The sequence below is a fragment of the Chionomys nivalis genome, chromosome 2, assembly GCF_950005125.1.
Source record: "Chionomys nivalis chromosome 2, mChiNiv1.1, whole genome shotgun sequence".
NCBI classification, from domain to species: domain Eukaryota; kingdom Metazoa; phylum Chordata; class Mammalia; order Rodentia; family Cricetidae; genus Chionomys; species Chionomys nivalis.
In genome coordinates this window covers 122,190,248-122,204,487 of record NC_080087.1, presented here as the reverse complement: position 1 = coordinate 122,204,487, position 14,240 = coordinate 122,190,248, and the positions used below count along the sequence as shown (strand labels likewise).

The 14,240-nt window shown below is 45.4% G+C and overlaps 1 protein-coding gene across 1 annotated transcript; it reads left to right on the top strand.

Moving 5' to 3' along the window:
- Window positions 1–4,619: 4,619 nt before the first annotated feature.
- On the top strand, window positions 4,620–6,842 carry LOC130870011 (C-X-C chemokine receptor type 2). Its single transcript, XM_057762579.1, has one exon. The coding sequence runs from the start codon at window positions 4,620–4,622 to the stop codon at window positions 5,697–5,699; it is 1,080 nt and encodes a 359-aa protein (XP_057618562.1). The 3' UTR covers window positions 5,700–6,842.
- The last annotated feature ends 7,398 nt before the right edge of the window (window positions 6,843–14,240 follow it).

Below are 14,240 nucleotides of genomic sequence, written 5' to 3'. Positions count from 1 at the left end.
ACAGGGGCCAAGGGACAGACGATGTTCTTGCCCTGATTCTTGAGGACAGGACTAAGACTAGAACTCTTTTTAAAAAACAAAACAAAATAAAACTTTGATACAGGGTCTCACATAGCCCAGCCTAGGCTACATAGGAGGAGAAAAAAAAAAACAGAAGTGGGTGATTGAGAAATGTCCAATCTGGGCTCCTTTTCCACACTAGTGGTATTGGATTGTCTGAAAAGAGCAGGACCTGTGGAAACCTGAGGCTGGCTGAGGCTGGGAGCCTGCTCCTTGTGGCATTTGATAAAAGAACATTTAAGAGCAGATTTTAGAATCCGTTTAAAAAGTTCACAGCCCAGTCCAGCTGTGTCGCTCGCGGTGAGTTGCTTCACCTCCTGGGACCTGGTTTCCTCACCCAGAACGTGCCGACTGCATAGACTAATGAGAGGGATGAAATATAAAATAAATGGTGAGAAGCCCGTCAGCTAACGTGACGGCTGTTGTGCAGGCCAGCTCCCAGGACTCAGACCTGAAAACGAGGTGGGCTTGCTCCTCTCGCGGACCTTGACTGAGCTGGGATGGAAAAGAACAGCCACCCGTAGAAACTCTATCTCCATTCTAAGACTCGTAGGACAAGCTAGTGCTGTGTTGTGTGTGCATATATGTCCATGTATGTGTCCGTGTGTGTGTGTGTACATATATGTGTGTGTGTCACATGCATCTGCCATGGTAACCATCCTTGCACTACCTGGCTTTAGAGTCCACTGGCCCAAGATCACTTCATTCTTCCCCAGCGGGGGAAAGAAACCAGACAAATGCTAAGGAGTGTTTGCTCAAGCTGGATGCAAAGACCCTTTCCCTAGGGTAGACCACTTCAGATTCTGGTGTGCAGGCTAACGAGAGGTGGTGGAGTTCCAGCACTGTCCCATGGGCATGCAGATAATGGATGCCCATGACTCTGCTTTTCGTAACCCTTTCATTTGTAATCGCTAGCAAAGGGGACAAGATACATCCCTGGTGTCTCCTTTTCAAAATGTGTCCATTGTAGCAGGCTTTCTCTGGGGCCACCAACCAGCTCCCAAACCATGACATGGAGACTTATTATTAGTTATGAATGTTTGACCTTATCTTTCGCTTGTCCCACTAGCTCTTAAAACTTAACCTGTTTCCCTTCATCTACATTTTGCCTCAGGGCTTTTTACCTTTCAAAAGAAATGGAAATTCTGTGTCCTACTCCATGTCTGTCTGTCTGGTGGCTGCCTGACTGGATGGCCCTGGGCATCTCTCTCTTTTTCTCCCTCCTTCTCTCCCCCTCTTCACTCTCAAGCCTGTATTTCTCTTCCTACTTGTTCTCTCTGCCTGCCAGCCCTGCTTATCCCTCTACCGCCTAAATAATAGTCATTCAGCTGTTTGTTAGACCAATCAGGTGCCTCAGCAGGCACAGCGACACATCTTTACATGGTTAAACAACTGCAGCATAAACAAATATAACACATATTTACATAAAGTAATATTCCACAACAGTCAATGTTTTTTATCACTTTTATCCAAAGGCTGTTTTCAAAGGTGAGGGTGTTGGCTCCCAGGGTGGGTCAGCAATGCCTTGGAACTGACATCCTCAACTCACTGCCAAGTATATGAGCCAAGAAAGCACAGCAGCACCCAAAACTGGGCCCGTGGTCTGCACCGGTGGCTGGGAGAAAAGGAAAAGATAAGGCAGGAAGGGTTGGAGACCCCGTCAGGTGAAGCCGCTCAGAGGTGAACAAAAGGACGAAGAATCTGGGTGCTTTTGAAGACTTTAGGGGAGACAGAAACCAGAAAGTGACTGCAAGTGCCAGGACCTCAGTGTCCAGCTCTGCTGCATGCTTGAACTGCCCCGCTTAAAACAGAAAGAGAATTTCAGGAAGGCTCCAAAGCCACAGAGAAACCCTGTCTCGAAAAACCAAAAAAAAAAAAAAACCCGAAAGAGAAACAGTACAGCTGAATGCTAAGGTAGACCCACTTGGAGCTGTTGGAGTAGGGAGAGTCAGACCCTGGCTGCAGGAGCCAGTGTCTTTGAGATCCTAGCAGAGGGAGGTGAGGTCCTGAGCAAACCCCTTCCTTTATCTGGGCCTGTTTCCTCCCGCACTGAAACCTGGGGAAACAGGCTAGAAAAGCTTATTGGATCACTTCCCAATATGAACTCTCTAAATCCATAAGATGACTCCATCTGTGTGCTGGGCTGGGAATTCATGTTCAAGCCATCAAATGTGTCCCACACCCTCAGGAGTTCCTCCCCTGCTTGGGCAATCTAATCCACCCCTCACTTCCTCTAGACAGTTTTCACTGCCGCCGCTCTTCATGGGTCACAGCTGCCTAGCTCAGGTGTCCCCACAGGAGAAAAGTTAGCATCCTGGTGAGTCTGGAACACCCTGTATTACTATCTAGAATTTCTCTCTTTGTCCCTCTATGCCTAGCCTGACCCTGGGTATTTCCCCCTCTGTGGCTGGACCCCTAAATATTAGGCCTCCTTACCATAGAGGAAGAACTCCTGGCCCCCTTCCTACATCCTCCAAAAACTACTTAGAACCACCTGCAGCCCAGCCCCTACCTGCCGCCTTCCCAAGTCTGCCTACCGTCCTTACCTGGGCTTCAAAGGGATGTGGAGATGTACCCGGCACTGGGCCTCCCACACCCCTGTAGCGTTTATGGACTGTGTTTCTCAAGAGAATGAGGATCAGAGCTGTGGTAAAATGACTGGTTTATCTGTCATCAAAAAGATCAGCTGAATGTTTGGGGTCCGAAAAGTTCCCTCATGCTTTAGTTTTTTCATGCGCCTCCCCAACTCATCCCACCCATGGAATTTCTGGGCTAGTGTGTGTTTCAAGGAGCTGGCACTTCCATTCAATCCAGCAGCTCCTACTGCATCCCGGAGGCCACGATAGGGCACTCAGTTGAAGATGTTTGGCTACCATTCCAACGATAACTTTTTTGTTAATTTGCAACCTAAGGAGTAGCGGAAGATGGTGATGCCCAAGTTTCCAAGCAATAAGAGGGGACTGTGCCTGAAAGATAATTCAAGAATTTAGATATATATGAAGTCGTAGCTCTAAGGTAAAATATGTGCTTAGCATATAGCCAACCCTCAGGAGGAATAATAAAGCAAAATTCTTAAGTGTTGAGCATACCTAACGTAAGAGTTATGATCTTCCAGTGTTAGGCTGGAAGCATTGTAGAGTTGTAATCCAGTAGCGCCAGGACAACCCTGTGAGCGCAGCTGGTTCCTGAGCCTCTCTGGGCCTCATCTTCTCCCCTCCCCCCCAGGAAACAGGGGCTAAGTATGCCCTTAGTGAGGACCAAGGGTAACCGTGCACAAAGCAGACCTCAACTGTCATCTCCCATTCTTCCCTTTGTCCCTTCAGCCACTAACACATCCTTTCTAGAAATGAGCACATTAAGACACAAACAGTACTCTCATCGCTTTGCCTGTGACTGTGTGTCATCCTGGCCCTCTCCTCTGATTGTCTGCCTTGCATCCCACCTTCATGATCTCCTTATGGAACATCCAGCCTGCCCTTGCTGCCTGGGACCGGGAGTGGCTCACAGCCCTGCTTATGCCCTGGTTTCCAAGATCTAGCTACCTACCAAAATCAGGTGGTCAAGTTGAGGAGCAAGCACTTTTACCCAATAAGCCTCTTCCCCACTACTTCCCCAACCTGTTGTTTTGTTTTGATTTTTACTGTTGTTGTTGTTGTTGTTGTTTTGGTCAGGTTCTCATAAGGTCTAGGTCAGACTTGAACTTACTTTGCAGTCAAAGATGACTTTAAAGTCCTGATTTTCCTTCCTCTACCTCCCGTACGCGGAGTGCTGGGATTACAGGCACGTGCCCTCACACAATTTATTCAGTTTTTATTGAGCTCTGGGAATCCAACCTAGGACTATGTGTGGGCCAGGCAAGCATTCTATCCACTGAGCTCCGCCTCCAACCCATATCTGTTATTCTTTTTTAAACTGATTTTTTAAATTTTTTATGGGTATGGGTGTTTCAGCTGCAAGTATGTGTGTATAGCATGAGCATGCCCGGTGTCTGAGGAGACCAGAAGAGATTATCTGATCCCTTGGAACTGGGGTTACAGGTGTGTGCTGAAAACCAAACCTGAGTCCTCTGCAAGAGCAGCCACTGCTCTTAACCACTGACCCGCCTCTCCAGACCCACTTTTTGTTATTTTTATTGCTATTTTGATATTTGTAAATTATTTTTGTAAATTTTGTGATTTATTTTGTAAAACTGTGTGCTCTCCAATTAACCTTTTATAGTTAATGTTTTATTAGTATATCTTATTAATTCACAACAGTGAGCTTAATTATAACATTTTCACACATGTATATAATGCATTTGTACATCCTTGGCTACACAATAAGTTTGAGGCCAACCAAGACCCTACTTCAAGAAAAAAAAATGTCTACTATTTTGTCTCAAATGCTTATGGCTATCATTTTAAAATTTGAAGGAAAAAAATGTCTTCCTTGTTCTATGCAAGCCAATGTAACAAATCCTTACATCCTAGTTCCTTGGTTGGAAAGACAAGAAACAGGGTCACTTTGCTATGTAGTAACTATCATCTCTCTTCTATTGACAGGGTTAAGTTTACCTCAGAATGGGAGAATTCAATGTGGAGAATTTCAACATTGAATATTTCTTCAGTGGTGAAATTGACAATTACAATTATAGCTCTGACCTGCCCCCCATTCTACCAGATGCTGCCCCATGCCACCCAGAGAGCTTAGAAATCAACAGATATGCTGTGGTTATAATATATGTCCTGGTAACCCTGCTGAGCCTTGTGGGAAACTCCCTGGTGATGCTGGTCATCTTATACAACCGGAGTTCCTGCTCTGTCACCGACGTCTACCTGCTGAACCTCGCCATTGCCGACCTGCTCTTTGCTCTGACCTTGCCTGTCTGGGCTGCATCCAAGGTAAAGGGCTGGACTTTCGGCACAGCCATGTGCAAGATATTCTCATTCGTGAAGGAAGTCACCTTCTACAGCAGTGTCCTGTTACTAGCTTGTATCAGCATGGACCGCTACCTGGCCATCGTTCATGCCACAAGCACACTGATCCAGAAGAGACACTTGGTCAAGTTTGTATGCATCACCATGTGGATACTGTCCATATTTGTGTCCCTGCCCATCTTAATTCTACGTAGTACCATTAGGGTAAACTCTTTAACCCTAGTCTGCTATGAAAACGCAGGTAACAACACAACCAAGTGGAGGATGGTGTTGCGCTTCCTGCCTCAGACCTTCGGCTTCCTCCTGCCGCTGATGGTTATGTTGTTCTGCTACGGGTTCACGCTGCGCACCCTCTTTAAGGCCCACATGGGGCAGAAGCACCGGGCCATGAGGGTCATTTTTGCCGTTGTGCTTGTCTTCCTGCTCTGCTGGCTGCCCTACAACCTGGTCCTGTTCGCAGACACCCTCATGAGGACCAAACAGATCCAGGAGACTTGTGAGCGCCGCTATGACATTGACAGGGCCTTGAATGCTACCGAAATTCTTGGCTTCCTGCACAGCTGCCTTAACCCCATCATCTATGCGTTTATTGGCCAGAAGTTTCGCTATGGGCTCCTCAAGATCATGGCTACTCACGGCCTTATCAGCAAGGAGTTCTTAGCCAAGGAGGGCAGGCCTTCATTTGTTGGCTCTTCTTCAGGGAACACCTCCACTACCCTCTAAGCCTGTCCACCTACACTGTGGCCCTTCAGGGTCCTTTCTTGTCCTTCAGCATGGCTCATGTACACAGATTGAATCGCCCACACACATTTCAAAGTTACAGGGAGACAGAGGCCACATTCTTACCAGAGTCCCCACTGCAGAGTTTAGAACCCCTACCCTGGCTGTTCCCTCCTTCCATACTGTATGCCTACTGATACAGTTGGTCCATTCTAACACTGGACCCCAAATACTCTTTTCTAAGAAGCACAAATTAGAGTTAGAGTGAGATACTTCCTCCTACCCGTCAGAATCCTTACCAGTAAAAGGAAGAGGTAGAGAAGGAGAAGAGAAAATAGCAAGAATTATTAAGGAAGTAGAGAAAGGGAAAGTTTCCGCCTTACTGGTAGACCTGAACGGTATCCCAGCACAGTGGGACATAGCATATCGCTTTCCTTAAGACATTAAATATGGCATAGCATATCGCTTTCCTTAAGACATTAAATATGGAACTATCACATAATCCATGAAGTTCACCTCTAAGTAGATACCCAAAAGAATTGGAAGCAAGGGCTCAGACATTTGTAGGTTGATGCTAACAGCAGCATTATTCAAAAGAGTCAAAAGTCAAAACAGCTAAAATGATGACCCACAAATAAATGGGTAAGTTAAACAAGGTGTGTGCACACAGCAGGAGACCATCCCACAATGAAAAGGAACAAGAAACTGACCCATATTGCCTCATGAATGAGCCTTGAAAGCATGCTTCCATGCGGAATAACAAGACCCCAAAGACAAACATTGTAAGTTTACACAACTAAAATGTACAAAGAGTAAGCCGATAGTGATGGCTAGAGGCTGGATGATGGAGGGTGGGGCATTTGTGTTTGACGGCACAGCTCTAGTTTAGAATGATGGAAGAGTCCTGACTCCTGTGCAGCAGTGTGAAAGTGCTCATTGCCATTGCATTAAAAAAAAAAAAAAAAGTTAAAATGAGGGCTACGTATTGTTTACTGGTGGAGTGCTTACTTAACGTTTCTGAGAACTCAGGCTTGAACTCTAGGGCCTCAACCAGTGGGGGGGTGCTAAAATGGTAATTTTTGTTATGTATGTTTTACCTCAGTTTATCAAAAAAAAATTTAAGTCTACTTTAACCACTGAACGAATGCAGAACTATGTACATTATAATTTCTTATAAAGTGTGATCATTAAATATCTTTTTAAAGGTATATAAATCACTTGGAGTTGAGTATTTATCTCAGGACTTTCCAAGCAGAGGCTGGGCAATAGTGAGCAAAAGGCCTGAGTGAGTGAGAATTTGTGTTGTTTTAACTGTGTCTCTGTGTGTGTGTGTGTGTGTGTGTGTCTCCCTCTGTGTGTGTGTGTGTGTGTGTGTGTGTGCGTGCATGTGAGAGCACACATGTGTAGGTCAGAGAACAACTTGTCAAATCTATTCTCTCTTTACCACATGTCTCCTGGGGCTCAAACTCAGGTCATCAGCCTTGGTAGCAAGGGTCCTTACTGGCTGAGCCATCTCACTCTCCCCTGAGTGAGAAGATGAAGACAGAACCCTGCCTGTCCCTGTCTGGCTGCGCCTTTGTGCTCAACCTAGCCTGCGTTGGCTGAACACGGGTCACCAGGGGGGAAAGTGCATCGGATTCTTTCTCCGGTGTTCCTAGGTCCTTGGATGGAACGGCCCTCAAAAGCCTCAGGAACAGGCTTAGAAGACATGGGTTGGAAGTCACCGGCTCATCTCCGTGGAGAAGCAGGGAGGCCAGGAGATCACAGGAGCTCCAACAGTGGATTTCACTAAGAGTTCTTCCTTCCATCCCCTCCCCTTTCCAACACCCACCCTCATCCAAGGTTGCCAAGCAGGCATTAGTTCAGAGTGGAGAAGTGATTTGTAACCTATCGGAGGAGACAAAGGATTTGAGTCATTCTTGTTTCCTTGCAGGGAGGGGTGAGCTTGGATGGGGTTAGATTTTTAGACTGTCTCACAGATGCCAAGATTGACCTGAAACTTGATCAAAGGATCCTTCCAAGTGCTAGGATTTCAAAGGTACACCACCTGCCTGGTTTATATGGTGCTGGGCTTGAACCCAGGATTTGGTACATGCTTGGCAAACACACTACCAACTGAGCTCTATCCCCAGCCCTAAAATCATTGTTTCCTCAGTATACAGTGACTGACAGACCTGCTGGGGGGATTGGGACACAGCAGTGCATCAAACAAACAGGGTTTGTCTCTGAAGGGTTTGTCGGAGGGGCCCTGTCTCTGTTATGGGCACAGGAAAGAGATTAAACCCTATAGTTCAGCAAGCTTGAGCAGGAGGGTATAAGAAGGCTCCAAAGCAGATGGTGTTCACAATTCACGAAAATGTTAAGGCAATAGTAAACCAGCATCACGGTCCCTACCCTATGCCCATCCAGTGTCAGGCCCTGCGCTGAACTCAGAATCAGGAACAAGAAACAAGCATGACTCAGCTGTGCCTCTGATTCAGCAGGATGGAAATGCTGAAGAACACATACCGTTGCCAGAGGGGACAGGTGCTGTTCTGCCTGAGCGCAGTGCCTTGTCAGACAAGTCCTCAAGATGACTGTCAAAGAGAGGAGGCCAAGTGCAGGCTCACCTTTGTTCTGGGTCTGTGCTCTCTGCTCCTCCAACAAGGCCTGGGAATGCCAGTGTGCACAGAAAACAGAGGATCCAAAAACCCAGTGCAAAAGAAGCCGAGATTGAATCACACTGGTTGCCGACCCACCCCCACCTAGCGTAAGCAGTCTTGGCACAAATTCTTTACCAGTCAGAACATCACCAGGAAAAGGGCAAATCCAGAGCTATCTTTGATCCGCTGATTCTTCTCTTCCTTGCTGCATTCTGGGCCTCAACTGTCTAAGGTCCCCGTCCTTTTCTGCTTAGATCTGCCTACTATGAACCTGCTTTTTTGGCTTCTGAACTGTGTTCCTGTACTTACGATAACATCTCTGTCCTGATCCCAGTCAGTCTCCCTCTGAGTTGATGATGCTTCTCCACGTACATTCCCAGTCTCTGCAGGATGGGTTCCTTTACTCAGCAAATCAAGACAGCTTCCGGTCTCGCTATGTAAACCAGGCCAGTCTTGAACTTGCAATCTTCTGCCTTGGTCTCTTGAGCACTGGGACAGCAGGTGTGTACTTCCACACCTGACTGATGACCAATTTCTATTTTAACGCGTGTGCTCTCTAGTCCAGGAATCACATTTCTAGAAATCTGTCCGGCAGACGTGCTCACAAAATTTCCGTGGGGAGGGTTTGTCACAGCATTGTGTGTAGATGCCAAAGCTTGGAAACAACCAAAATATCCAGCTCTAGGGACATGACCAGAAAAGCTATGAACATATGTATATCCACACTGCGGGATGCCTTGAACGCGTTGGCTTATGAACAAGACTGAAGACAACATGCAACCAGTCCTGAGGGCTCATACCTTCCAGGCCTAACACTTGGGAGTTTCATGCCAACTTGACCTACACAGTGAGTTTTAGGCCAGCCTGGGCTGGGGGAGGGTATGCCAAGTGAAAGACTCTAGAACAGAAGATGACATACTATGTGATTCTTTTTTAAAGAAAATGTCCAGAGAAGGCAAACCTATGGAACAGCAGATATATGGGTGTCTGCCTGTGACAGGAGGCAGGATACCCGAGCAAGACTGATTGCAAACACAAATGACGAGTCTTTTCTCTTCTTTTTCGTGGTGCTGAGTCCCAATGCTATTTTAATGACTTTCCTGGTGCCAAAATGCCCTGAAGAAAAGCAACCTAGAAGAGAAAAGGTTTGTTTTAGCTTAAAGTTTGATGGTTCAGTCCACCCCATGGGGAAGTCAGGGCAGCAGGAACTTGAAGGAGTCTGTCACATTGTATCCCCTATCAGAGAGAAAAGGGGGACGGATGCTCCTGCTCAGCTGTGAGGTCCAGAATCCAAACCCAGGGAATGGCACCGCCAACTTTTATGTAGAGTCTTCCCATCTCAGTTAACCCAATCAACATAATCTTTACAGCATGCTCAAAGGCCTGTCTGCTAGTGATTCCCGGTCCTGTAAAGGTGACAGTGTTAACCATCACAGGCTAATCACCGATCGCGGTGGGTAAAAGGACTTACCCTCCAACCTGATGACCTGAGAGTGATCCCAGAGCCTACATGGTGGAAGGAGAGAACTAGCTGCTTCAAGTTGTCCTCTGACCTCCACATGTTCCACACAACCTGCACACACCAACTGTGCACCCATGTGGGTGCACACACACACACACACACACACACAATAAATAGATGAATAAAAATGTAGTAAAATGGTCATTTTATTACATTTTTACATTACTGGGATCTAGACTCAAGTTTAAAACTCACAGACCAAAAGCAATGGAGGAAGAACTACGGTTGTTAAAATTCCTCCATAGTCAGACTTTCCTTTGTATCTTCAGCTCACAAATAATGACACAGAAACTTATTATTAATTATGAGCAATCAACCTTAACTTAGGCTTGCTTTCAACTATAATGCATTTATATTAATCTACGGTCTGCTGCATGGCTTGGTTATCTTTCCACAATGTTGTACGTCCGACTTTGTTTAGCGTCTTATTGGCATCTCCCTTTTGTTCCCCCAGAGTTCTCTCTCTTCCCAGAAATCCCAACTAGTCTTTTCTACCTAGCTGTTGGCCATTCATCTCTTTACTACACAAATCACAGCAACGCATCTTCACACAGTGTACAAATATCCCACAACATTCCTCCCTGAGGAAGACATAAGCAATATCTACCCTTCCTTCTAGAGTCTCAGTGACAGAGGTAGATTCCACCAAAGTTCACTCTGGGGAACCTATGAGTTCATTACTTACACAGCAGCAGGTGAGGGGTTATGGGCAGGAACATAGATGACCTTAAAGCAGACACACTGGAAGGTTTACACCCAGTGTTGATGAAGATTCTCCTGTGACTGTAGATGAAGCTTCCTCCCCTAGTCCTTCCCTGTCTGTATATTTTAGCCTTTCTCTGGGGCTGTGTTCAATTAGGCAGAATTGCATACAACATATTACAAGGGGACCCACGACCCTCCCGTCCACTACTTCTATGAAGAAAGGTCAACAGTCAACAAACACAGCAGTAATGATCTTTGCAAGTGGGCACAGATGATCTGCTGGCAATGGTGGCAGTCTGGCTTGAAGGATCTCCTTTGCAACAGACAGGAAATGTCCTCTTAGAGTGTATGTGGGGTGATACTTTCACTATGTATCCTATGCCCTCTCTCATTGCAATCTCCAGTCTCTAACACCACCAACTCTCGCTCGCTCCAGCCATTTGAAGATTGGAAGCCTCCCTGACCACTCCAGTGGCCCAAGGGAGAGCAGCTGTGGAAGGGTGGCAATGTATGGAGACGCAATCATGGCCTCAGCTCAGGCCCTTCCCCCAGCAACTCTGTACAAGTTACCTTCCCAGAGAAAAGGATGCCGGATACAGTACTGATTTCTCAACAGGGTCTTGCAAAGTGTGATGTCAAACATGTTCCCCTGGCCATCAACAGCTGGGCCAGCTTCCCCTCCAAACTTGCTCTGTGCCAAGCTGACCCAGTGGCAGGCTGAAGCCTGGTTCCTACCAGGTGGTCTGTCTTGGGTTTGGTCTCTTTTACTCTTTGACCTCTGACATTGCCCCCAAATACATCTCTCTAGTTATTTTCTTAGCATCCATCTTCCTCCCAAAGTGTAAGTCACCCAAAAGATAACTCCATCAGGGTTTCAGGAGCAAATGAGGGTCCAGGTGGGATCTAGTGAGGTACAAATGACAGATAAACATATAAAAAGTTTCCCTGCCAAACTAGTAACTTCTAATATGGGAACAAAATAAAATAATTGTGTTTTAAAAGGGAGGGATAGGGCATAGTGGCATACAATTTTAATCCCAGCACTCTAGAGAAAGAGGCAAGAGAGTCTCTGTGAGTGAGTCCAGCCTGGTCTGTAGACCAGTTGTTTTACTGGTTCTATAGCGAGTTCTAGGCCAGCCAGGGCTGCATACTGAGACTCTATCTCAAAAAAAAGTCTAAATAAATTAAATAGGAGATGAGGCTAAATGTACTGGCACATGCCTGTAATGGAAGCATCAGTGAGGTGGATACAGAAAAAATAGGACTACAAGAACGTTTTTGGCTATATAGTAAATTCAAGCCCACCGTGGGCTAATGAGACTCTGACTCAAACAAACAACAAAAGCACAATATTAAAAGGCTGGAGAGGGGATAGTTTTGAGATCATGTTTGGCCACCCACCTCCACTGTTCTGAAAGGACTCGGAAGACCTCCAAGAGTATGGACATACTTTGGATCCCAGCGGTTCTTGAAAGACTTGACTGGCACTACATAAAATGTGCCAAATCCTCGCCAAATATGCCAAATAGTTCAACTCTTAAAGTTACAGGTGTCAAGCTGTGGATATGTCGCACCCACACCAAGCCAGAAAAAGACTGTGAGAGCCAACTCAGGCCAGCCTCTGAAACTGACCTTCTCAGAAGGACCTCAGAATGGAAACCATGGCTCAGCCCTTGTTTGGCTTCCTGGTGCCCTTCCTGATATTTAACTTAAAAACAGAAGACCAGGATGCTGATGGGGAAATAAACAAACCCAAGCAGCACTGTAGAAACGGCATGGCCAATTAAACTCAGCTAAGACCTCAGGGCGCTGCGATGGCTCAGCTGGTAAAAGTGTTGACTACACAAGCCTGATGGTCTGAGTTTGATTCTGGGACCCACCCTTCCTTCCTTCCTTCCTTCCTTCCTTCCTTCCTTCCTTCCTTCCTTCCTTCCTTCTTCCTTCTTCCTTCTTCCTTCCTTTCCTTGCCCAATGCAATAGCTCTTGTCCGTAATCCTAACACTACTACAGTCCTATAGTAAAATGGGAAGCAGACAAGCCAGAAGTATGAATACGTATCATAGCAACAGAAACAAGTGAGACCTTCCTCATAATCAAGGTGGAAGGAAGGAGACAACTGACTTCTGCAAATTGACCTCTGACTCCCAAACACAAATCTCTACACGCATATACAAATACATAAATAAACATTTTAAAAATATAACTAGACATAAAGCTGTTGCCCTACAAATCCAGACTCAGAATCCAACATTCACTAACTAGACTTGCCGCTATTTACATATCTAGAACCATACCAAAGAGGGTCCTTCTTGCCACCAAGCCTGACAACTGAGTTTGACCTCTGGGTGGTCCCACATGGTGAAAAGAGAGAACTAATTCCTTCAAATTATCACCTGACTTCCACACACTAAATACATGTAATAAAAGTTTTCTGAGTCTGAAATCCAAATTGTGCATGTTTTGCAGTATAGGTAGAGAATCGCATTTTGTAATGCAGTGTAAAAATATCTAATCAAACAATATTGCAGTTGATTGAGAGGAGATCTAACTATGTAGCTTAGGCTAGTCATTAATTTATTCATTCATTTATTTTTTAAATATTTCAAAACAAAATATAATAAGATAAAACTATCACATTGAACTTAGACAAGACAAACAAACAGAAGGAAAAGAGCCCAAGAGAAGGCGCAAGAATCAAAGACTCATTTGTATGCACACTCAAGAATCCCATTAAAAACACTAATCTGAAAGACATACTATACACACAGAAGACCTGGTGCAGATTCATACAGGCCCTGTGCATGCTGCTTCAGTCTCTGTGAGTTCATATGATGTAGGTGAACATGAATAGAGTAATCCCACACTAGCTCAGAACTGAGTATAATAAAGGGTTCTTTATTTAGGGGGGCAGACTCACAGATAACAGTCCTCTGCACAAGAGGGGAATAGGAACCAAATGCAGTGGCCAAGAGAGAGTGGGCACATAAGTGTGCACATTTTTGGTACCCAAGGCCATGCCTAACCTGGTCCAGCATCTCAAAGGCCATTGAGTGAAGGAGGTTCCCCAGCACCTCCCCCTTTTATATAAATAAGAGACTTCCAAACCCAATACAAAACTATATACAATAAGAACAGATATCAAGTATAAAAATTAGGATTACAACCAATATAAACAGTATTAAGCAAGAAACATATGCTAAATGTTTTAATAATTATTCTATCCTAAGGAGTTTAAGTCTTATTTTAGAAATGGCTTGGCGCTGGGCAGTGGTGGTGCACGCCTTTAATCCCAGCACTCGGGAGGCAGAAGCAGGAGGATCTCTGTGAGTTCGAGGCCAGCCTGGTCTACAAAGGGAGTTGCAGGACATGCTCCAAAGCTACAGAGAAACCCTGTCTCGAAAAACCAAAAAAAAAGAAAAGAAAGAAAGAAATGGCTTGGCTAAGTCATGAGAGGAAAGTAACTATGACTATCTAATCTTCAACCTTGTTGAAGACCTGAGAAGGGAGTTAATATTACTTGAGTAGGCAGGAAGTGAACTCAAACAGTTTCCAAAATATGCAGCAAATGACAGAAACAACTGGCTACCTGGGCAATCACCCAAAGACTCATTTGCATCATTGGAGCAACCAATTTTGGCTAAGGCCTAGAATAATTGACAGACCATTTTTAGAGGC